Source organism: Triplophysa rosa, linkage group LG15, assembly GCF_024868665.1.
Source record: "Triplophysa rosa linkage group LG15, Trosa_1v2, whole genome shotgun sequence".
NCBI lineage: Eukaryota > Metazoa > Chordata > Actinopteri > Cypriniformes > Nemacheilidae > Triplophysa > Triplophysa rosa.
The window spans coordinates 23770421-23794557 of NC_079904.1; the positions used below are offsets into that span (position 1 = coordinate 23770421).

At 40.8% G+C, this 24137-nt stretch overlaps 2 protein-coding genes and 1 pseudogene across 2 annotated transcripts; 1 reads left to right on the forward strand and 2 right to left on the reverse strand.

Moving 5' to 3' along the window:
- Window positions 1-6534: 6534 nt before the first annotated feature.
- Window positions 6535-9445, reverse strand: LOC130565476 (serine/threonine-protein kinase pim-1-like; annotated as a pseudogene).
- A 4399-nt stretch (window positions 9446-13844) lies between these two features.
- Window positions 13845-20699, forward strand: LOC130565951 (BTB/POZ domain-containing protein 9-like). Its single transcript, XM_057353121.1, has 10 exons — window positions 13845-14126; window positions 15048-15411; window positions 17258-17525; window positions 17653-17872; window positions 18309-18428; window positions 18656-18765; window positions 18849-19038; window positions 19395-19502; window positions 19586-19664; window positions 19798-20699. The coding sequence occupies exons 1-10, from the start codon at window positions 13939-13941 to the stop codon at window positions 19924-19926; spliced, it is 1776 nt and encodes a 591-aa protein (XP_057209104.1). The 5' UTR covers window positions 13845-13938; the 3' UTR covers window positions 19927-20699.
- Window positions 20700-20750: 51 nt separating this feature from the next.
- Window positions 20751-23874, reverse strand: ypel5 (yippee-like 5). The gene is made up of 3 exons (XM_057353122.1): window positions 23754-23874; window positions 23335-23485; window positions 20751-21974 (listed from the first exon to the last, which is right to left on the reverse strand). The coding sequence occupies exons 2-3, from the start codon at window positions 23473-23475 to the stop codon at window positions 21750-21752; spliced, it is 366 nt and encodes a 121-aa protein (XP_057209105.1). The 5' UTR covers window positions 23476-23485; window positions 23754-23874; the 3' UTR covers window positions 20751-21749.
- Window positions 23875-24137: the final 263 nt, after the last annotated feature.

Genomic DNA, 24137 nt, shown 5'->3' on the forward strand with positions numbered 1-24137 from the left:
TCTATCTGTAAATAAGATTCCCTGAGAAAGTCACACCTCTTAGAGAAGTGCAGGTTATGTCCTAAAGTTAAAAAGTTCTAATACACTCTTTGTTAGGTTTTAAGGAACTAGACCCTTTTACCCATCACACCATGACCTTTAAAACAATACCAAACATGATGATCAAATCTTCATAACATGACAATAAATGATATACACAGTATGAAATGTGTAAGCACTTTTCCAGTGGTCAGGATCTAAAGAGATGAAGGGGAGGGGAGGTGTGATAAGAAGAGGGGGTTCAGTTCCTGGGCATCAACAACCCCTGATGGGAGGGCAGGATATCATTCCTCAGGATATAGCAACAAATGGGGTTTTATTGTTTTGTGTCCCAGCATCACAAACAAACTCAGCTCTTAGCACTTTTCCAGCTGCCTTACAGTAGTTGGGTGGTTAGAAGACATGACCTTGGAGACATCATCTTGAGATAAGAGAGAGAAAGAGGGGAGCGAGCATGTGTCGGGGGTTTGGGCGTGACCAAGAGGCGGCGGCGCAGAGAACTGACTGCTGATGGTGGTCGTTTTCTTTACGAAGAAGGACGCAAAATCATCAGCTGTTAAGTCGGATGGAGGTGAGGGGGCAGGCGGGCAAAGAAGAGCAGAACAGGTTTTAAAGAGAGTACGAGAGTCAGGCGAGTCTTTAATTTTAGCGTGGTAGTACTGGGTTTTTGCAGAGGAGACATCAGCAGAGAAAGAAGAGAGCAGAGACTGATAGAGACAGAGGTCAGTAGGTTCTTTAGATTTGCGCCACTTTCTCTCAGCAGACCTGAGCGTGGCGCGATGCTCGCAGAGAACATCAGATAACCAGGGGGCAGAAGGGGATGCACGAGATGGCCTAGATGTAAGGGGGCATAGGTTGTCTAAGCAGGAGGTTAGTGTGGAGCAAAGAGTGTCGGTGGCACTGTTAGTATCCAAGAGAGAGAGCTGTTCAGAGGGAGGGAGTGTAGCGGAGACAGCAGAGGATAAGCGGGAGGGAGAGAGTGTACGTAGGTTGCGTAGGAATGTGACCAGTGGGGAGGCATGTGTAGTGTCTGGGGAAGTTAGGTCGAGATCAAGAGTGATGAGGAAATGATCCGACGTGTGCAGCGGGGTGACCTGGGAGTGATGAGTGGAGCAGTAGCGTGTGTAGATAAGATCAAGTTAATTACCAGACTTATGAGTTGCTGAAGTGGGAACTCGCTTGAGGTCAAACGATGCAGTCAGGTTGTTGAAGTCGGCAGCCTGCGGTTTTTCAAGGTGGATGTTGAAGTCTCCAAGTACCACCAGAGGAGTACCATCCTCGGGGAAGGATGACAGAAGCGTATCCAACTCCTCCAAGAAATGTCCAAGCTGACCTGGGGGATGATAGATAACCACAACATGAGTTTTAACAGGGTGGATGATAGTAACAGCATGTGACTCGAATGAGATGTTATCACAGGAGGGTGCCAGCTGTTTGAATTTCCAGTTGTTAGAGATAAGTAGACCGGTTCCTCCACCCCTCCCTGATCTGCGTGGGCTGTGAGAGAAAGTGTAGTTAATGGAGAGAGCAGCCGGTGTGGCAGTGTCATCTGGCTTGATCCAGGTTTCAGTAAGTGCTAAAAGAGAAAGACCAGAATGTTTAGCAATAGCTGTGATGAAATCTGCTTTGTTTACAGCAGATTGGCAGTTCCATAAACCAATGGGAAATGTAATTGAGGTAGTTGTGGGTGCTGAAAGAGTGCGCAGATTATTAGCATTAGCATTGCGCCGGTGATTTTCGAGTTGTAGTGACAGTAGGGATTTGAAAACACAGTCAAAATCGGGGAATAAGAAATATACTAGACAAATAACAAGAAGAGAATAAATAAAAGTGCAAAAAGTTAATAAAGTTGTCGGTGTCCTTGCTCGGTGGAGTCACGCAGGTAGAGTCGATGGTCTTTATGCTCTTCGGTCTTCATGCGATTAGGCTGCCGCGGTGTCAATTCACTTATATACCCGTCTGAATCATGCTATTGAAATCAGCAGGACATGCCTCCCAATATCTCCCAATAACAAACGAAACCAGCACGAGAACAAACGCGACTTCAACACGTGACAAACGCGGTAGTAAACAAAGCAACGACACTGCATTTAAACTCAATAAGACAAGATTAATCAATTACACTTACACGCTTCAGTTGACTTCAGCTGCAACAAAATGCTTCTAATAAAAACATGATTTTAGAAAAATTATCTCATTTTGGAACCAAACTCTTCATTTGTAAGATTAATAATAATCATTTATAATTATTGTAATTATAAATAAATAAAAACTTAAAACCGAAGTGCTTCTAGACCAGCGTTTACAAGGTCCTTGCCCTTAAACAGTCCGCTGAAATAGTGTGGTTGTTTACTACACAAATGAAACTGTAGCGCCATCTAGTGGATATAAGAGGACTGTAAATTATACAGACCTAGGGGCCCTATCGTACACACCTGGCACAACGCAAGTGTTTTTGCTAATTTCCGCCCGATGCAGTTCTCATTTTCCCGTCCTGCGCCGCGTTGTTTAAATAGCAAATGCATTTGCTCTCATTTGTGCGCCCATGGGCGCGTTGGTCTAAAAAAAAGGTGTGCTCAGGCGCATTGTTGGCGCGTTGCTATTTTGAGGAACTGAAAATAGATTGACATAGACCTGGTCTAAAGTCCTCTGGGCGGGTCCACATACAACGCGTTTTCTCTTTACTTATTAAACAGAGGGAAGCACATCAGCACACAAACATGCCAAATATAAAAAAATAAATTGATTACAATAAAAAAGATTATTATTGTGTAGATAAAGATAAAAATCTGGCTTGTCCTGTAGATGGTCTGCTCGTGCGCTTTAACCTCACGCACGAGCAGATGCGTTTCCTCTCTGGAGAAGCGACCCGTCTTTGCTCTTGCAAATTCCGCTGTGTAAGTAGCGAATCTGCCATGGCGCGAGCGCAACTGGCTCTTAAAGGGAATGAGAGATGAGACTCTGATTGGTTTACTGCACGTTACGCCCCAAAAAACACCCATTACTCATTAAGAGAATCGGGACAACCCATTTAGACCATGCGCCCGTGCACGCGACCACTTTCCAGTCGTTAAATTAGCAAAAGTGGATTCGGACACGCCCTGAGTGCACCTGCGCAGTGCGCTTTAAACCATGCGCTTAGATCATGAAAATAGGGCCCCTAAACTTTTTTACCCTGTATAACTGTAAGGACCTTTTGCATCTGAATATTAAAACAAGAGTTTTAATACTAAATTAATACAAGGCATCAAGTGACCACTGTAACAGACGACCATGTCTGTTAAGACTATGATATAATTAGCTTTATAAAATATGAATATAAAAATACAGCCCTCTTCATGTGCAAACACATTTGACTTATGTCTTGCTTGGCAGTTAAACAGAATATAAGCAGTTTACTTGATCCCAACACGGTGGTTTAAAGTTGTCTCCGCGACTTTAAATACAGTTTTAATAATTTCTGTATTTGTTTTCTAATAAATGATAAATGGCTTGTTCGAGATGTGCCTTGCCTCGCCTGAAAAGAAGACGAGAGTAGGCGGCTGCAGTAAGGGGAGGAGTGAAAACAGCGCAGGAAAAACGGACACTTCCCAAATCGCGCTGTCGAGTCGAATTTGCTTTTATAAAACGGTTATTCCATATGCGTAGCAAGGTTTCATAAAAAAACAAAAAATAAAGTGATATTTAGGCTATGTAATGCGGTCAGCCATTACTGTATAAATCGGGGTATTTTATAACGGCTTAGAACTCTGCTCAACCAATCAGAATCAAGGACCAGAACTGACCGTTTTGTAAAGTGCATTTTATAACAGCTAAGGCCCGATTCACATTTCGCGTCTAAAACTACACGGAAAACACGAGCCGCGCTGCTTTCTCTCTTCATATGACCGAAAAGTTGAACTATTTCCATCTCAATGCGGCGCCGACGCGCCTAGAAAAATGTGCGCACTGCACCGCATGCGCGTCGCCCCCTATTTGCCCGCGCCTTCCGCGCGTCTATATTTAAAATAACGAATATGCGCGTGGAAAAGACACGAAATGTGAATCAGGCCTTAGCTGATATAAAATGCACTTTATAAAACGGTCAGTTCTGGTCCTTGATTCTAATTGGTTGAGCAGAGCTCTAAGCCTTTATAAAATATCCCGATTTATAACGGCTGACCGCATTACATAGCCTAAATATCACTTTATTTGCTTTAGAAATTCACTTAAAAATTGTATGTGATATTTATCCTTCTGGAGAGTTTATATATTGTGTAAATTCTGTAACTCATTTCCAGAAAACACAGAGCATATTTTCTTTCAGGGCATATTTTTCTTTCATTCCTGGACAAAGTGCAATAATTGTGGTTAAAGTTAACATGTCGTTTATGTAAAATTAAATATGAAAACTGTGAAAAAGGTTTTTTATTAATAACTTACTTTTGTTAGCTAAGAATTTAATTCCCAAATGTATTTTTTAAAATCACACTGTTTATAGTATTTAAGAATTATTTGGGACAATATTCAAAAACGCTGTCAAAAGCAAATAATAAAAAGCTGGAATTTTGTTAGACTTATTCGATAATATAAATTATATTTCTTGTTTTGTATTTATTCATATGGATGGATTGAAAAGTAGATTTTTTTTCTTTCTTTTTTGTCTTTGTTGTTTGGTTTGTATTGTCTTTTTTGAGTCTTAGCTCCTCTTAAAATTGATGTTTTTGAATGTAAACTGTTTTGTAATGTTTTTGTTAAACTTTGATAGAAAAGCGCTTTTTATCACAGATGAAATCGATGCAATTGAATTGCCACTGCTTTTACATGAAGGTGGTTATGAGGACAATACATTTTACATAGGTGTGTTTTTTCCACATAAATCACACAAAAAAACTACTTCGGTTAATGGACTTATTAATGGAACACTTAAGAAAAAAGATATCAGCTGACATTCTCGCCCAATGAGCATTTAAACTGTGTCGTCAGCAAGTCGTTTCCCATCGTGCTTTTCATCAACGCAGTCGGGGGGAAACTGCGCGGGGAAACTGCGCTCGCCTGCGGATTTCGGCCAGGCCGCCTTGCCGTCGCGAGAGTTTTTTGGCACACGTCAGCACGACATCAGATCAAGGCGGACGTAACTCGGAAACATTTCTAACCGGCATGCATCTTGTGCTGATCACTGGTGATCGATTCTGCGAAGAATTTGGCCATGTCGAACAAGCCTAAAGTTACAATCTCCGTCATTTGATTGCACAAGATGGCACCGGTGAGCTTTTGCGACGCCAGAGTCCTCAGACTAATTTCCGGTCATATAATATCGAGCAATGTAACTGTAACAGTTAGTAATGCTAATGTACCGCTTATGACCAAATTTCAATAACATACTATAGTGTATAATTTTCATTATACTGTAGAGAATGTGAAGCTGACCCTATGTTGCAGTGGCGCCACCATCTTGGGAGGATAATACTCCACGGCTATTATTGTTTTGATACCACTTTCGACATCAGATCAAGGCTTTTCCTGAACAACTCTGCGTAATACTATTGCAGTTTTTAACACAGCAAGACCGACCTACCATACTAATCAAACAAGAAAAACAAAGCACTGCATTGAACGCACTAGCAACCATCCTCCCAAGAAGGCGCAACATTCAACGTGGCGTAACGTCGATTAACAAGCTCTATTGTCATGTTTTCTACGATTTCTCAAGCCCCCATCCCCCCCAGCACTAAGTATATCAGAAATGCACAGATGCTGTGCAGTTTTGCTAAATTTAACTTGCAACGTGTGTGAACATAATTTATGAACCCACAAGTAACCAGCCAACTTGTCTAGTGATTTGACAGCGCTACCCGCCACGGTTGATTTTATCCGTGTCTGACGGGTGTTAATTTCAAACCCGAATGTATGATAATAACTCAAAACGTTTTCTACGGACCCCTTGCAATTACGCCCTAGTGGTCCGTGACGTAATTGCAGGGGGTCGAGAAACAGAGTTTCTGACAGGATGACTTGTGATCTCTCGTCCATCCAGATGGCCCTATAAAACAATTCAAAAGATTTGTTTCAACAATACTGTACAAAAACAAGACTTTCAGANAACGTGTGTGAACATAATTTATGAACCCACAAGTAACCAGCCAACTTGTCTAGTGATTTGACAGCGCTACCCGCCACGGTTGATTTTATCCGTGTCTGACGGGTGTTAATTTCAAACCCGAATGTATGATAATAACTCAAAACGTTTTCTACGGACCCCTTGCAATTACGCCCTAGTGGTCCGTGACGTAATTGCAGGGGGTCGAGAAACAGAGTTTCTGACAGGATGACTTGTGATCTCTCGTCCATCCAGATGGCCCTATAAAACAATTCAAAAGATTTGTTTCAACAATACTGTACAAAAACAAGACTTTCAGAGCAAGAATAACATTAATGATAAATGAGTACTTTGGTTTAAACAAATCAATGTTAACTGTCCAAAGTGAATCATGTGCAATGTTATTGGTCACCTGTTTACTGAAACCAGGGATGACGCTCAATATCCTCCAAACTGGGCCGGCCATCTGGATTTCCATGAAGAGACCATCGAATCAAGTTTTGAAATTCTGTTACACAAAAGATAGTCCTTGTCTTCAATAACACAAAAGAGCAAATCACATCCTTAAGTAGGCATGATATCGGTCTCGTTGACAGTTTTCTCTGTCTTACCTTTAGAGAGGTACTGCGGTATGTACGGCTGGTTTTCGATGATTTCCCCTTTGTAATAGAACGGGAGTGTGCCGCACAGGATACAACGTGACTCCAACTGACCACACAGTCGCAGGTCTGGCATAGTACCGCCGGCTGAGAAACCACTCAGGCGGAGCATAGAGAAAAGTGCCTGAGAGAAAGACACGGATGGAAAATTAAGGAAAAATGTCCCAGATAACCTATAGGAACCTAAAATCACTGAGATGAAGGTCTTTTCTTCAAAGACTTCGCCAACCTGCAAACCTCTCGTAGGCCGTGATCTTCAGAAAATCACCACACCCGAAATCCAGCAACTTGACTTTTTTCGTGCCCTTGCAGATGAGGATGTTTTCGGGCTTGACGTCCCGGTGGAAGACTCTTCTCATCTCGCAGTGTTTGAGAGCTTTGATCAGTTGTAGCATCACCCCCTTGGATGTCTTTTCGCCCATAGTACCGATGCGTCTACAGAACAACTTGAGATCCTCGCACAGATCAGGGTGTTCAAGGATCATCACGTAATGATTCGGCTGCTCGAACCACTCCACAAGACGCACGATGTTGGGACAGGCCGGACGTAAACCGACAAGCATCATTAATTCCACCTCCAATGGCACTAAAACCTGCAACAAAGGAAGATGTTCCAAAAAATTTCACATGTTTGACACCCAAAAATCATCCAGAGACTTTTTCCTACATTTTAAAGGTCCAGTCAGTGAAATCTTGAGGCAAGGTTGTGAACTGCAACCAACCGCTCACTCCACCCCTACAACACTACGACGGCTGACAGAACATGGCGAATTATATGCAAGGTGACCCGCGGTGTATGTAGATAGAAATAGATCATTCTAAGGTAATAAAAACATAAGGCTTCATTGTGTAAGCTCTTTATACACCTCTGAAGACATAGTTATGTATATTATATTGCATTTCTGTCAATAGGTCCTCCAAAAATTACACACTGGACCTTTAAACAACACAACGCTGTATTGTTCATCATTTCAAATTGAACAAACGTCTTTTTGGTTTTGTTCGAGAAGTGTTTTATGTGCTCTTGAGTTTGATATTGTGTTGTTTAATGCAGAGACATGAATACAATAGCATACATAGTGCAAGTGTCTGAATATCGCTGTAAATGTGAAATAAATAGATTGAAAGTGGAACTTACAGAGCTCCCCACTTTCTCTGCCCGCTCTTTAGGGACGAACTTGATGGCAACCTGCGGACCAAAAAACATGACAATGAACATACAGATTGTTTCTGTGTTAAAGAGCTATGAGCGTGAAAACTGTACTGTGGCTTTTCGGTGTTGCTGATATAAATAAATTTTAAAAATCTTGTAAAACAGCTGTTTAACAAAAGGGGGGCAAGAACGACTTACTGGCAAACCATCGGATATGCGGGTCCCAGCATACACGCAGCCAAATCCACCCTGCCCCAGCTTAGGACCTTTTAAATATGGCAGGCCTGTCAGGAGAAAACATGTCAGAGTGAAATTTAAGCAATGATAAAATACTAACTAATGAGTCATTTTCACTCACACACATAAAAACATCCCAAAACAGCAAATGAATCACTTGTTGAGCAGGAGGTTGTCTAATGTGCCATGTTTTATGTGGGTCAAAAATCTTATGAGTGTCAAAATATCTTGCCTTTTAAAAGGATGAACATTTTGAAGGCAAATCGTTAAAGAGACTCACAAATCATTTAATTTACTGTAAGCACAGTCTCACCTTCGATGGCCTGGAAGTCTGCTGTGATGGAGGGAGAGGGCTGAACTTCCTTTCTCAGCTTATTATTCGGATGCTCGCTGTCTTGTTCTTCCAATTTTCTTTTCTTGGAGACACTTTTCTTCTCTTGGGCATGTTGTTGTTCTTTAGGCTGGGTTGAGGGCTTATCATCGCCATGACGTCTGGGCAATGTCGGCCTCTTGCACAGACGTTCACCGTCTTGTTGGGCGGTCTTTCTTTTTCGGGCAACACGTCTGTTCTGCAAGGTACCTGTAGTACCTGAATAAGTACAGATGTAAAAGGACACGTATGGGAAATTTCTCATATGTCATTGAGGATCTGTGCAACAAATAATGCATCAAGTGTTCTTGTATGGGATGATGTTTTTCTAGACATTTCTTGTACAGTATGTAAAAAACATGTTTCCTGTTCATGCTATAATTTGCTTTTTAGACAAATATTTCATTAAAAGCAAATATAAGCAAATCTGGAAATCACTTATGGTCACTAATATCTACTTACATATTAGGCGGCGTGAGGCTGAAATAACAGCATATGTGTTGTTATTATTTTACCATCACTGAACTTGATTTGACAGTGTTTGAGTCTTACAGTACTAAAGATGTTCGGGGCAAATACAGGACATCATCATCATGTCATTCAAGACTTAATGCTTCACTTGAAAAATGAAGTACTGAGTATTTTACTGTAGTATGGGATAATGTTGCCATCTGCTTCATACTTCAAAAACAAGACCACTGACTCGAATTTTTGGTAAGATTTAGCTCTAAATGTGAAAAATCTTATAACTGATAATTGTCTCCCTCACACATCATGAACATTTTGCTCTAACATACAATTAATGTATCCGTAAAAACATAAAATAATAGATAAATCCAAAAACAATAACAAATGTACAGCGATTGCTCAGTTCACTTACCGCGCTTTTCAGATCGATCAGACTTCATTTGTGCAGTCGACAACATACTTTTACTCGTAAAAATAATTGTCTCTGCACAAGAACTTTCTGAAAATACCAAAAGCGTTCACAAAAACACACTCGATAGCTGACAAGAGTCGCAAAGAGTCGCGTGAAATCTCTCAGTAAAATGAAAAGCGTTGCCTGCACAAACAAACGCGCTTCAGCGTTCTAACGTTAAACCTTTATGACGCAACGAGTTTTGATTCAAACTCGGCATCATCTGCTCAATGGAAATGTAAAACGCATTTCTATAAATAAAGCTTTGTGAAAGAAATATCAGTCTTATAGTCTAATGCGTTTGTCTTCTGGATGCTGATGTGGGATGAGAAAGCAACTGTCTAACGAACACAAATTGAACTTTGCAAAGCTGGTTTGTTGCCCACCAGTTCCTTACAATCTTCTTGTTCAATCAAATATAAAAAGCATTCATATTAAATATCAATAATACTGACATGAATAATAATTGTTATGTTAACTAAATTCATTTGCACGAAGCTAATTTTCCACGTCTTTATCAAATGAATAGCCTATCTGAATAAATTTATTTTCCAACCTTCAAAACGTGTTAATTAGACGATTCAGACATTTCACATTGATCAACTTACAAACCCGATTCCAAAAAAGTTGGGACACTGTACAAATTGTGAATAAAAACAGAATGCAATGATGTGGAAGTTTCAAATTTCAATATTTTATTCAGAATACAACATAGATGACACATTTAATATTTCATCTGAGAGAATGTATCATTTTAAGGGAAAAATAAGTTGATTTTAAATTTCATGGCATCAACACATCTCAAAAAAGTTGGGACAAGGCCATGTTTACCACTGTGTGGCATCCCCTCTTCTTTTTATAACAGTCTGCAAACGTCTGGGGACTGAGGAGACAAGTTGCTCAAGTTTAGGAATAGGAATGTTGTCCCATTCTTGTCTAATACAGGCTTCTAGTTGCTCGACTGTCTTAGGTCTTCTTTGTAGCATCTTCCTCTTTATGATGCGCCAAATGTTTTCTATGGGTGAAAGATCTGGACTGCAGGCTGGCCATTTCAGTACCCGGATCCTTCTTCTACGCAGCCATGATGTTGTAATTGATGCAGTATGTGGTCTGGCATTGTCATGTTGGAAAATGCAAGGTCTTCCCTGAAAGAGACGACGTCTGGATGGGAGCATATGTTGTTCTAGAACTTGGATATACCTTTCAGCATTGATGGTGCCTTTCCAGATGTGTAAGCTGCCCATGCCACACGCACTCATGCAACCCCATACCATCAGAGATGCAGGCTTCTGAACTGAGCGCTGATAACAACTTGGGTTGTCCTTGTCCTCTTTAGTCCGGATGACATGGCGTCCCAGTTTTCCAAAAAGAACTTCAAATTTTGATTCGTCTGACCACAGAACAGTTTTCCACTTTGCCACAGTCCATTTTAAATGAGCCTTGGCCCAGAGAAAACGCCTGTGCTTCTGGATCATGTTTAGATATGGCTTCTTTTTTGACCTATAGAGTTTTAGCCGGCAACGGCGAATGGCACGGTGGATTGTGTTCACCGACAATGTTTTCTGGAAGTATTCCTGAACCCATGTTGTGATTTCAATTACAGTAGCATTCCTGTATGTGATGCAGTGCCGTCTAAGGGCCCGAAGATCACGGGCATCCAGTATGGTTTACCGGCCTTGACCCTTACGCACAGAGATTGTTCCAGATTCTCTGAATCTTTGGATGATATTATGCACTGTAGATGATGATAACTTCAAACTCTTTGCAATTTTTCTCTGAGAAACTCCTTTCTGATATTGCTCCACTATTTTTCGCCGCAGCATTGGGGGAATTGGTGATCCTCTGCCCATCTTGACTTCTGAGAGACACTGCCACTCTGAGAGGCTCTTTTTATACCCAATCATGTTGCCAATTGACCTAATAAGTTGCAAATTGGTCCTCCAGCTGTTCCTTATATGTACATTTAACTTTTCCGGCCTCTTATTGCTACCTGTCCCAACTTTTTTGGAATGTGTAGCTCTCATGAAATCCAAAATGAGCCAATATTTGGCATGACATTTCAAAATGTCTCACTTTCAACATTTGATATGTTATCTATATTCTATTGTGAATAAAATATAAGTTTATGAGATTCGTAAATTATTGCATTCCTTTTTTAATCACAATTTGTACAGTGTCCCAACTTTTTGGAATCGGGTTTGTACATTAAATTCAAGAATAAAATAACCAAAAATGGTTGTGAAGATCATTATATGTTGTTATGAATGATTGACATTATAGTGTCTATGAAGAAAAATGAACATCCATTCTAACGTTAGTAACGTTACAGAAGAAATACAATAAACAGTTCGATAACGTTAGATATTTCATTAAATCACATTAAAACTACGTAATATTTGATCACTATTTAACTTTTTTTGTCAAATATGCTCATATACGTGGGTAAAGACGTGAATACGTCGTATATTTCCGACACGAATGCTTCTCAAAGTGGGGAATATTTAGAAGTACACGGTGTCATCTAAAGACTGAACAATATAATACTTCAACAATTTATAAAGTATGAATGGAGGGCCCAATTCGATCTAACATCTCTAACGTTACTCACCTATTTGTAGATGAACTCTTTCATTCCTTTACTGTCACAAAAATCTGTCATTTGGATTCACAGTTGATATTTTGGCCAAACGGGAGATGTTCTCTTCAGTTGTTGTGCTTCTGAAGTATGTTTTTCTTCTTTTGTAATAAACTAACGTTATACTCGCGCTTACAGTCGTGTGGGCTAAAGTCAATAGCATGGTTGCTTTGGTGTGATCATAAAAGCTTTTTTTTTTTAGAAAAACAGATCTATACTTTCGATTATTATTGGTTATTTATGCGGAAGGAGGCAGATGAATCCCCCCCCCCTTTGGGCTTTTTGGACTTGACTGGAGGCGGTTGACTGAAGCAAATGACGTTGCGTAAATTTAATATTCGTTCTGATTGGTCAGCCTCTGTTGTATGTGATATCACCTGCCATTGGTTACGCATACAAGAAAAATGAAAATAACAAAAATATCTCTATGCATTGTGGACATCATCAGGGTATAAACAACTCTGAACGTTTGTGATTGAAATAAATGTTGACTTGTAAGCTTTAGCTACGATATTTTGTACTTGTTTAGAATCTGACATTTATGGAGGTTTTTTTATTAAACCAATTGTCACCATTTTGAACAAACACATTGAAATAACCTAAATGTATATTTATCTGCACAACTGAGCAGATCTGAGTCAAAGTCAGGGGCGTTATTTGATAATGAAGTAATAATTGGTGTCAAAAGAGTACACTAAAATCATAAAAAATAGACAGAGAGGCACATAAACTTAGAGATCTTGTGTTTGGTTTCTTAGAATAATTGAAACTCTTAAAAAATTCCCAAAACCAGATAAAAATAAATTAAAAAATGGTTTACATTTGAATGTAAGGAATTCAAATCACCCTTGAAAAACATAATATCCTGCAAAACAAGATGAGGAATTTACTGTGACATCACATTGAAAGAAAAGGTGATCAAGAGTTTCTGGAAAAGAATAATAAAAACCACAAGGACCCATCTCAAAATGAAACTTTGTTTGTAAAAATTCACCTGCAGGGTAAATCTTAAACACAATTTTATAGTGAGTCTCATTAACCTTACCTTTGTAGCCACAGGGTATGATAAATAGAAAACCAAAGCTTTATTCATAACTGAGCTTCCACACCTCCCCAAAAATAACAATGATAATCGCCAATAATAATAAAAGGCTACGTTTATTATTACATTTGGTATTAAGGTCTACACATTGCATATTCTCAATGATCCTTAACTACAGGGGACAGCTTTACATATTTCTTTCATTACTGTCATTTTAACTTTATATTGGTTAATAAAATCATTGTAAGATAAAACATTTCCATTGGCCTCTAATAAATCCCGAATGCCTTTAGTGTACCAATCAACTTTGTAAAGAGACTTCCTATTAATAACTACTGCCCTTTTATTCCAAAGAGTGGAGTTATGAGGAGAACATGTATGGGTAGATTTTTTTTGTTAAAATCAATACTTGTTCATGAAAATTAGATTTTTTTAGACCACCAATATAATTGAACATACGATGGAATAACAGTTACCATATTGAATGGGGCTTTGATAAACACTCAAGAGACTCGAAATCAATTTCTTTCAAACCTCCTTGTTCATACTCTTTAACTAAATTAGATTTACGTAAATAGTTAGTAAAAAGAGTTTTATTTTATAACATAAAATTAAATAAAATAGAATTTAAAGATATAACAGGAGACATCGCAAATATGACCACCGAGTGTGGAGACTTTCCTTACAGGGACTTTTCCGCTGACGTCAACAAGACACACATCAACATCCGGGTCGCGGAATTTCGGACGGAAGTCTCTGTATGTGTCTGAAGATGGTCTGATGTTATTCCCGCAGATGTGCGGTGATGAGCAGCAACAGTCACCCTCTGCGGCCCTTGAGCTCGGTGTCGGAGATCGATCATGTGCACCTGCTGTCCGAGCAGCTGGGCTCTCTGGTGTCCGGCCACGAGTACAGCGATGTCACGTTCATCGTGGAGCAGAAGCGCTTTCCGGCGCACAGGGTCATTCTCGCCGCACGATGCCATTATTTCAGGTAACGTTAGAACAAACACACGGTAGGTTTTATGCATCACAAAAACTGTATGTGGCATATTTCCTTATTTTCCCAAACAGTTTTGGGAAAATAGTTTTCACGCTTGCTCTCACCCTGACACGACACCCCATCAACTCTATTATAATGATGTGTAATGAGTTAAAGCCCCTCCCCCTAATATATAGAGCACTTATCATTTGACGAGATGAAGCCTGGCTGGCAAGTCTCTGATTTAATATTTTGTCATAAATGATTGAAATAAGAACAACTTGCTAGCTGGTTCCATATCAAAACTAGATCAAATACTTCTAACAGGTGGTTTGTTCATTTTGCAATAACCAGCTAACAATTTCTCAGGAAACGTTAGATTTTGGTTCCCAGAATGTTACCCTAAACCTTATTCGGGATGCTTTCCATGCAGATGTACATCATCCGACACAATATGGAAAATTAAATGACTGTATGATTTGCTTTGTAGTTAAAGATGGTTGTCATTTTTATTACTAGGTCGTTTTCACTTTAATGCATCCATCACGGGTTATCATCTCGAATAAAACTGCAGAGTACTTCAGCATCAGCCATTGTATTCTGAAATAAACATAAATGATAAACTGATTACCGTCATGTTAATGCTTTCTTTCTGTAATATCAGTTTGACAAAGTACTAGTCCGTAGTTTACAAAACCAGTATGACTATGTAAAACACAAGTGGACTTTATGAATGTATTAAATTGTGATGTGGATCCAGAAAGCCTCACTTATTGATTCAAATGAATACTTTTAAGCTATAAGCGGCTGATTCTTCGATTAAAGATGTGTAATGATATGGCCTCTTTGAATGTCAAATCAAATCAATGCATTAAACACAAGAGTATGTTCGGGCTTTGCTGGTGTTAATGAATTGAATCTCTTCGTCCTCAGGGCTCTTCTGTATGGAGGAATGAAGGAGTCACAGTCTCAGGCCGAGGTGTGTTTGGAGGACACTCGAGCAGAAGCGTTTGGGATGTTGCTCCAGTATCTGTACACGGGAAGAGCCAGTCTCAGCTCGGCGCGGGAGGAGGTTCTGCTGGACTTCCTGGGTCTCGCCAACCGTTACGGCCTGCAGCTGCTGGAGGACTCCACGTCAGACTTCCTGCGAACCATTCTGAACACGCACAACGTTTGTTTGGTGTTCGACGTGGCCAGTCTGTACTCGCTAAACTCTCTGGTCGCCGCCTGCTGCTCGTACATGGATCGACACGCTCCGGACGTCCTGACCTCCGATGGCTTCTTAACGCTGTCTAAGGTAACTGTCAAAGAGATTCGATCTAATATCTTCTGTCTCTTGTTCATTTTTCCAGTAAATTTAGAAAATAAATAAATAGATTTCACATGAATAATGAGACGTGTCATTAGTGATGCTTTGTAAAAGCATAACTATTGTTATTCAAACATACATACTTCTTATGATTATTGTTGTTCCGCCAAAAGTTTGGCACGCTACTTGTCCCGCAGCTTTTGACGTAGACCCATGAATGAATACATCACATCGACGGGCCTATTCGGGAATGGTGTGCTATGACTTTTATAAGCGATCGGGTGGGGGGGGCGAAAAAAACCGCCCAAAAAATCCCATTGACTTAACATTGCGCCCAACTTTGAGGGATCGTAGCTCCGAGCGAGGATATCGTAGAAACATGAAAATAATACACGATTTGAAGGGGTTATCAGGCTCTATAAGAACATCACTCACAATGGGGTGTAAGTTGCACCCCTGGGGTTTAAGAGCCTCCCAAAATTTCCCTATACTTATAATGGCGCCCATAGACTCCCATTCAAAACCTAGATACCTATATATTCACGCGTTATTTTTTGGACCCATGAATGACTACATCAAATCGAGCGGCCCATTGAGGAATGGTGTGTGATGACTTTTGGAAGCGATCGGGTGGAAGGGGTGCGATAGGGGGGCGAATAAAAACCCGAAAAATCCCATTGACTTAACATTGCGCCCAACTTTGACGGGTCGTAGCTCCGAGTGAGGATATCATAGAAACATGAAAATAATACACGATTTGAAGAAGCTATCAGGCTCTGTAAGAACATCACTCACAATGGGGTGTAAGTTGTACCCCTGGGATTTAAGAGCCTCCCAAAATTTCCCAATCACAGGAAGCATGCCCATATAAGGCGTAAAAGTCCCGTGTTGAATATCTTAGCAGTACAACCACTTAGAGACAAGGGGGTGGGCTCATTTTACTCAGGCTACCAATCAGTGTGACATGATCATTATGAAGTTATTAAGCCACGCCCATAGCAACCATTTACAGAAACCTAGCAACCGATCCCATAGACTCCCATTATAAAAAGTCCATGTGGATATCTTTGCAACACATTGTCATAGAGACAAGGGGGTGGGCTCGTTTTACTCAGGCAACCAATCAGTGTCCCAGGATCATCATGAAGCTTCGAAGCCACGCCCATAGCAACAAAACATGTCAGCCTAGCAACCGTTGAGCAATACCTGTATCTCTGCATCAGAACATCGTAGAGAGACGGGGTTGGTTCTTTACACTCATAGCTTAGAGCATCATCAATTGACAGATGCTAAGCCACGCCCATAGCAACCAAACAGGTTAGCCTAGCAACCATTTAGCAACACCTATGTCTCTGCATCAGAACATCGTAGAGACACGGGGGTTGGTTCGTTTCACTCATAGCTTAGAGCATCATCAATTAGCACATGCTAAGCCACGCCCATAGCAACCAAACAGGTTAGCCTAGCAACCGTTTAGCAAAACCTATATATATGCATAGGAACATCGTAGAGACATGGGAGTTGGTTTGTTTCACTTGTGGCTTGAAGCATCATCAGTTGGCAGATGCCAAGCCACACCCATAGCAACCAAACACATTAGCCTAGCAACCGTTTAGCAAGACCTATATCTCTGTATCAGAACATCTTAGCGTCATGGGGGTTGGTTAGATTCATTAGTACTTAAAGTGTCATCACCCTAGTGCCGAGTTCCGCGGTTTGCCACGAAAGCATCACTCACAGTTTCTTTAGAAAATGTACTATCTAGTTGTCATTTTCTCTCGTTGATGTCGTCTCCGATCATCCTCTATGAATGTAATATTCGTGCGGCACGCAGGGGGCTCTCTTGACGGTCGTTCGGCGAGACTCGTTTGCGGCCAGCGAGCGGGAAATCTTCCAGGCTTTGGCTCGCTGGTGTCGGCAGAATTCTGAGGGGACGGCCATGCAGGACGTGATGTCAGCAGTGCGTCTGCCCCTCATGACTCTGACGGAGATGCTGAACGTGGTACGTCCCTCGGGTCTGGTCAGTCCGGACGATCTCCTGGATGCCATCAAGACGCGCTCTGAGAGCCGTGATATGGACCTGAACTATCGCGGCATGCTCAGTGAGTCTTGATTCCTCATCAGCTATAACTGCTTGGTTATAAGTAGAGAGAGACGACACTGTACATTGATACTGTCGTGGTACTGCCACGACACAGATATTAAAGTTTCTGTGTTTGGTGTGTTTAGTTCCCGAGGAGAACATAGCCACCATGAAGTACGGTGCTCAGGTGGTGAAAGGAGAGCTGAAGTCTGCGTTGCTGGATGGAGACACTCAGAACTACGATTTGGACCACGGATTCTCAAGACACCCCATAGAGGACGACGGGCGTGCGGGGATTCAGGTCAAACTTGGCCAGGCTTTTATCATCAACCACATCCGCATTCTCCTGTGGGACCGAGACAGTCGGTACACCCCCCCCCCAAACACACACACACAATAATCCATCTTAAATTACTTTCAATTACATTAGGCATAGTTGTCTGTAAAGCAATAGTGAGCAAACTGTAGAAAAAGTTAGATATACTAACATGACGAGATGTTAAGAAAATAAAAACCTCATGTCATGATCCCTATTTTATACACCGTATGCTCTATCTGCCAAACCTGATAGCACACATACATCTGCAAGACGTTTTTATTGTTTTGTTATCTGCAACGTGTCAGATGTCATATAGACCTCTAGAAGACGTCTGTAAGATGTTTTGATTTAGAATGTATGAAAAACTGCCCTTTCTAAGATGTTTGTCAGATGTGTTTACACAACGGATGTTTTCCAGATCTTTAGCAGACATCTTACAGACGTACGTGTGCCATCTGGGTGTCGCTCTGTCTCCCCCTGTAGGTCGTATTCATATTACCTCGAGGTGTCTGTGGATGAGCTGGATTGGGTTCGAGTTGTGGATCACTCAAAGTCCCTGTGCAGGTCCTGGCAGAATCTGTACTTCTCTGCACGCGTGTGCAGGTACAGTGTTGCCACAGCCAGATGCTCGGCGTAAAGTCTGGATCACACTGCCGTTTATTCAGGCTACGCTTGGACTACATTGCAGAACAGTCAGAATGAAACTTGTCATTTTGGTAAACGTATTGTGGGCCATTATGTGTTATCACCCTTAGCGAATCTAAGAATCATTCTCAAAGAAATGCACTGTTTGTCTGAAACCAACGAAACAATGTGATATTGTGTCTCAGGTACGTGCGAATTGTGGGAACACACAACACAGTTAATAAAGTCTTCCATCTGGTGGCTTTTGAATGCATGTTCACTAACCGTTCCTTCACGCTGGAAAAGGGGCTTGTGGGTAAGAAAGCTTTAGATCTGTAGATTATGGATGTTTCGTTCTGATGTTCATTGGCCTCTCGTATCCTACCTGTGTTTTTTTAGTGCCCAGTGAAAACGTGGCCAGCATCTCAACGTGTGCCAGCGTGATCGAGGGCGTGAGTCGCAGCAGAAACGCCCTGCTGAACGGAGACACGCGCAACTACGACTGGGATTCAGGTTATACGTGTCACCAGCTGGGCTCCGGGGCCATCGTTATTCAACTGGCTCAGCCTTACATCATAAGCTCTTTACGGTGCGCCTGCGTCTGCACCGTCTTTTCACGACGATTTGTAACAATCTTACGTGTATTTAATTTCGTACATATTAGTGACTGTAGGTTTAGGGGCGGAGCTTCATTATTGCTTTATTAATACCTTATGCATTCACATTATTTCAAGTTCCTTATTTCGAATATTTATGAATTCCCCTAAGATGAGGCTGATCCTTTCTGAAAAGTTTTTTTAAGCGTTATCATACATTTCTAATATGCAAACGAATGGGCGGGGCTTGGTGAAAAAGTTTATGCCATCCTAAGGCACAGAAACGAAGTATTTCAAGCTGCAGGTTTGAAGAAGAAGCATCGATTGGAGGATGTGTTTTACATTTCAGGCTGTTGCTCTGGGACTGCGAAGAACGCTCGTACAGTTACTACATCGAGGTCTCCACCAATCAGCAGCACTGGACGAAAGTCGTGGACCGAACGCAAGTAGCCTGTCGGTGAGCATCTCTGAGTGCATTGTGTCTGTTCACATGAATGTGTATGTCGTGTTTACATCAGCTGTGTTATTCTCCATCGTCAGATCCTGGCAGACGCTGACCTTTGACAAACAACCCGCATCGTTCATTCGGATTGTTGGAACGCACAACACTGCAAATGAGGTGAGTGAGATTCGGTATTGCATTAAGACGTTCTCAAGGTTATAATTCATTACAACTGTGTGCATTATAACATCCTTGACATAACAATAACAGAGTTCAGGTCATTTCTGATGGTGAGCTTTGACCCCTGCAGGTTTTTCACTGTGTGCACTTTGAGTGTCCCACACAGTTTGAAGCCGGAGTCGTGGAGGTCAGCCCGGGACACGCTCAACCTGCCGGCCCGCCCCCTGCTCAGCCTCCATCATCATCATCACACGTCTAACACTCGATGTGAAAGAGATTCGGTCCACAGAATAGCACTTGTCTGATTGTCGCAGGTCGTGTAATAATCATGACACTTTGGGTTTCTGAATAAGCTAATCTTTTGTTATGAAGAGATTTGTATGTTTTTGATTTGTTATTTATTATTAAGTAGTTGATCTTGTGTATGTCAGTTATTCTAATAGCATCATAAAACTCATTTTATTTATTTAGAGACGTGTGCTTTGGTTTAGTACTTGTTTTGCATTTATTGTTTTCTGAAGATCGCACTGTAGAAGTTATAGAAGGTTGAACAAGCTGTTGAGACGCATTCCAATTAAATCACCATCCTTAATAAATCCGACTAAAATGCACATTTAAACGAGTTCAGTGTTGTGTTTTAGACTTTAAATATGCTGATATTTACACTAGAAATAGATTTGACTTTTATGTAGTTTTGTTAGTTTGATGCTAAACATTATTTGCTCAACATGTGATTCTCTAAACCAGTCTTCCAAGATTTAGTAAGAGAGCTTCTCTGTGATGCTTTGATTCGGGTCGGACTGAATTCTGATGTGCACATTTTTGCAAAGCTGTAAATAGCATTTCATGTGCATATTCATCTCTGTTTTTATTATCAGAACTTATAAATAAAGTGTTTTGCAAACTATACTGGCTGATGTGAGTACTGTCATTTTGAATATAGCAATTCACAAACCCTATGGTAGTCATGAAAATAGCAGCTATTTGTGTTACTATCTAAACTGACGTCATCCTAAAGTGAAACTGTTTTAACAACATGGTGCTGTATCATATTCATACGCATGACAACTAAATAAAGAGTGGAATCACAATACAATGTTTATTTTATTAGGTCTTTACATACCGAGTAGAGTTTTGCTTTCAAAAAAGGACCGCAACAGAAACTATTCTTTGGGAACTCATCAAACGGCCCTGCCTTTCATGACTACAAAACAAAATATGAATCGCGTTTCCATCGTCCTACAGATATTTTAGTCTTACACCTGATGCTAAAGCACAACATTGTATTTCTCTTTCAAGACTCGATCTCAGCTCAGCTGTGCTTCACCAGTCATGCTGTTGGAGCTCCAGACGACAGCATCATCTTTGAGAAACTCTAGAGAACGTCGTGTTTTCAGTACCCCATCAAGCAGCATGTAACAAAATTTATACTAAATGTTTATTACTAATGGAAATATTAGAAGAAAAAAATGTAAAGGAAAACAGAGTTCAGAAACGCAACAGGAAAGTGAGAAGTATGATTCATGATTGACTCGGTACTAGAAGAATCTGAACTTAACCAGAACAAGAATTCATCTCCAAAGTTCCTTCATCTCTCTCAACCATTCATTCTGAAATCCAACAAACAAATATTAAAAACATTCATGAGCTGTGTGTATCACGACAAATCAAAAATAAACAAAAGTGCCTCATGGATTGAAAACATGTTTTCTTTTAATAAATGTCCCAGAACACTACTGACGTGACAAAAGTAAGATTTTATCGAGATCAAATGAATACAGATTTAACAAAAGTAAAACACTTTAAACCAAATAATTTTTTGAAAAAGATATAAACAGAAAAGCAAATGATGATGTTGGTCTTCTACATTCCACACGCTGCCCCTGTGACAACAGCTGAAATACTGCAGTGAGCTCTCGGCATGTGTCATGCGTCTGTACACGTGTGACCTGTGTGACAGGTGACAGAAACAGCAGGTCTGAATCTTGTCACGTCACCTCACTCATCAGAGAGTATCGCGGGGTCTAGAGCAAAAAGCTGATGCGTCATTCACACGGATGAGGGGCAGTGATGTCACGTGACTCAGGAAGCATCTGACGGCACGTGCTCCTCGAACCCTTCGCTCTCTCGCACCAGCGCTCTCTCCAGTATCACGCGGCCCTCTTTATAGCGCTGGCTTTCCTCTGTGGCGAACTCATAGATCCAGCCCAGTTTACTGTTGCAGTTCTTACAGCTGACATCACGCACCATGTGTCGTCCCGTCAGCATGACCCTGTCCTGGACTTCACTGTACTGCAGGTTCACCACCTGAAAAACAAAACACGCACAGATTTACAACCGTTTCTCACCGTCTCACCTTAAAGGTATAATATGTAACATTTTTGCAGTAAAATATCCTAAAACCACTAGGCCAGTGTTATATATTTTGTTCAGTTGAGTACTTGCAATATCTCAAATGTTTCCAACTATTTGTAAATAACCAGTGACACGGGGCCGTCATATCCGCGTTACCAAAGACACTAGATGGAAAGTCTGCAACCTTCAGCGGAATGCAGGAAAGCGGACTAGAGCCTGTTATGTTATTGGCTGAGGTGCCTCACGTGATTCGTGTCAGCCATTACGCTTTCTCCAGACCTTGCATCTCCCTAATAACACAATCTCTGGCGTTTCCCTCGGTTTACGCTTTTTCTGCCGTAGTCTCGTGGACAAATGTGAAAGTGTTCGTTTTTTTAGAGTCTATCAAGCAACTATATCTTGTTTTAGGCAGTTGTTATTGAGCACAACTATTCTTTACCGTTTGCAGCAGGTTCGGTCAACAAAGACAAAGGGGTAAACCAAATGACCCAAGAATAGCTCGAGACAAGAAGATATAATCGAGAGACATCAAACTAGGATCAATATCGTTGTGGCATTTCCTACACGGAAAGAGCTGGGCGTCAACTTGTTACTGGACAGAGACGCCGATCTTGCATGTGTTTTACTAGACAAGTGAGCAACTGTTTAGATTCCTTTACTGACAGAAAACGTATGATTATTATATCCATCAACAAGGTTAGTCTTATTGTTAGAGTGTCTTTTTCTTAATTTAGCACGAGTGTCATGTATATATTTACTGTACAAGCAGTAATTTTTTTAGATTAATAATTATAAGTGAATCTTATGAATTACGTGTAATTCATTATAATGAAATAAAATCGTGTCATCAAACGCAACATGTATACAACTTTATTACTTTCATCTAGCCTGGTAATACCAAACTCTGCTACTTCGCTTTGCTTCGTAGACAGAACAGGACAGAAGTACAGTACAGAAGCGAACTGAAATTGAGCGGAAGTAGGAAGTCTGACGTAGTCAGGCTAACGTTCATCATCCATAAACATAAACATGTCTTATTCACGTCTGATTGATTATTAGCGGTGTTGTTCCACGCTCCTACACAGCGTCATCAAGCTACGCCGTTGTTTTGAAAATATGTTTTGAATGTGCGCCATCTAGCGGCGGATTTTATAAACTGTACCTTTAATGCTGACTACCAAGCAGTGTTTGAATTAATAGGGGGTTGAGGGGGTCCCAGACATCTCAAAGGGCAGGTTTTTATAGGTTTAAAAGGGGGTGTGACCAAAAAAAAGAACCATTGGTGTAGTGTGTGTCAGCTTTCTTTTTTCACCTTGTTAAAGAGAAATGCTCGTCCGGTGGCGCCGGTGAAGCGCGTGGATATCAGCTCTGACCGGTTGGTTAAAATCGTGTCGCAGTTTGCGCAAGAGAAGAGTCTCGTGCCTCCGATGTGATGCAGAAAAATCCGACCCATTGCGCGAGACCTGTGACAGATCAACATGACATCATTCTGACAAAAATGACGTGCACGCGACAGTAGGATTAAGTGAATAAAACAACATTAATAACATAACAGTTTAACACACACACACACACACACACACACACACACACACACACACACACACACGCGCACACAGTCTCATCTTATCAGACGCGAACACACATGAGATCAGACTGTAACACGTCATCAGTCTGATGAGACAGACACGATCACAACAGAACTGTAATTTTTAATAACGGCGAGCTAACCGTTTTCCGTCAAATAAAAGCACGAAATTTCGTCTCGGTTGGTGTCACTTCTGCTCACTCTTTCAAAAGCTCTCTTCTCGTTCCCTCTCCGGTCTTCTTTTCTTCCGTCTTCTTCTTTTGGTTTCTATTGTTGTTTGCTAACCAACTTTAGCGGTGCATACCGCCACCCACTGTGATGGAGTGAAACAACGCCCTCATAGAACAACAAGGGACGATTCATATTTATTCTGTATCTCATAGAAGTTCATTTCTAAGTTGAATGAATGAAAGTTATAGTTTGGACATGTTTTGTGTGACATGTGGTTAAAGGGTTGTCTGATTCAATAATTTAATAACAAATAAATGTAACAAAAGAGAAGTCTAGTATTTTGACATTTATTTGAT

Coding starts and splice junctions, on each gene's coding strand:
- LOC130565951 (XM_057353121.1), top strand. CDS start 13,939: ATGAGCAGCAACAGTCACCCTCTGCGGCCCTTGAGCTCGGTGTCGGAG. Junction 14,127..15,047: donor GCACGATGCCATTATTTCAG/GTAACGTTAGAA, acceptor CTTCGTCCTCAG/GGCTCTTCTGTATGGAGGAA. Junction 19,039..19,394: donor TACATCATAAGCTCTTTACG/GTGCGCCTGCGT, acceptor TTTACATTTCAG/GCTGTTGCTCTGGGACTGCG.
- ypel5 (XM_057353122.1), bottom strand. CDS start 23,475: ATGGGTCGGATTTTTCTGCATCACATCGGAGGCACGAGACTCTTCTCT. Junction 21,975..23,334: donor GAGCATTTCTCTTTAACAAG/GTGAAAAAAGAA, acceptor TTTGTTTTTCAG/GTGGTGAACCTGCAGTACAG.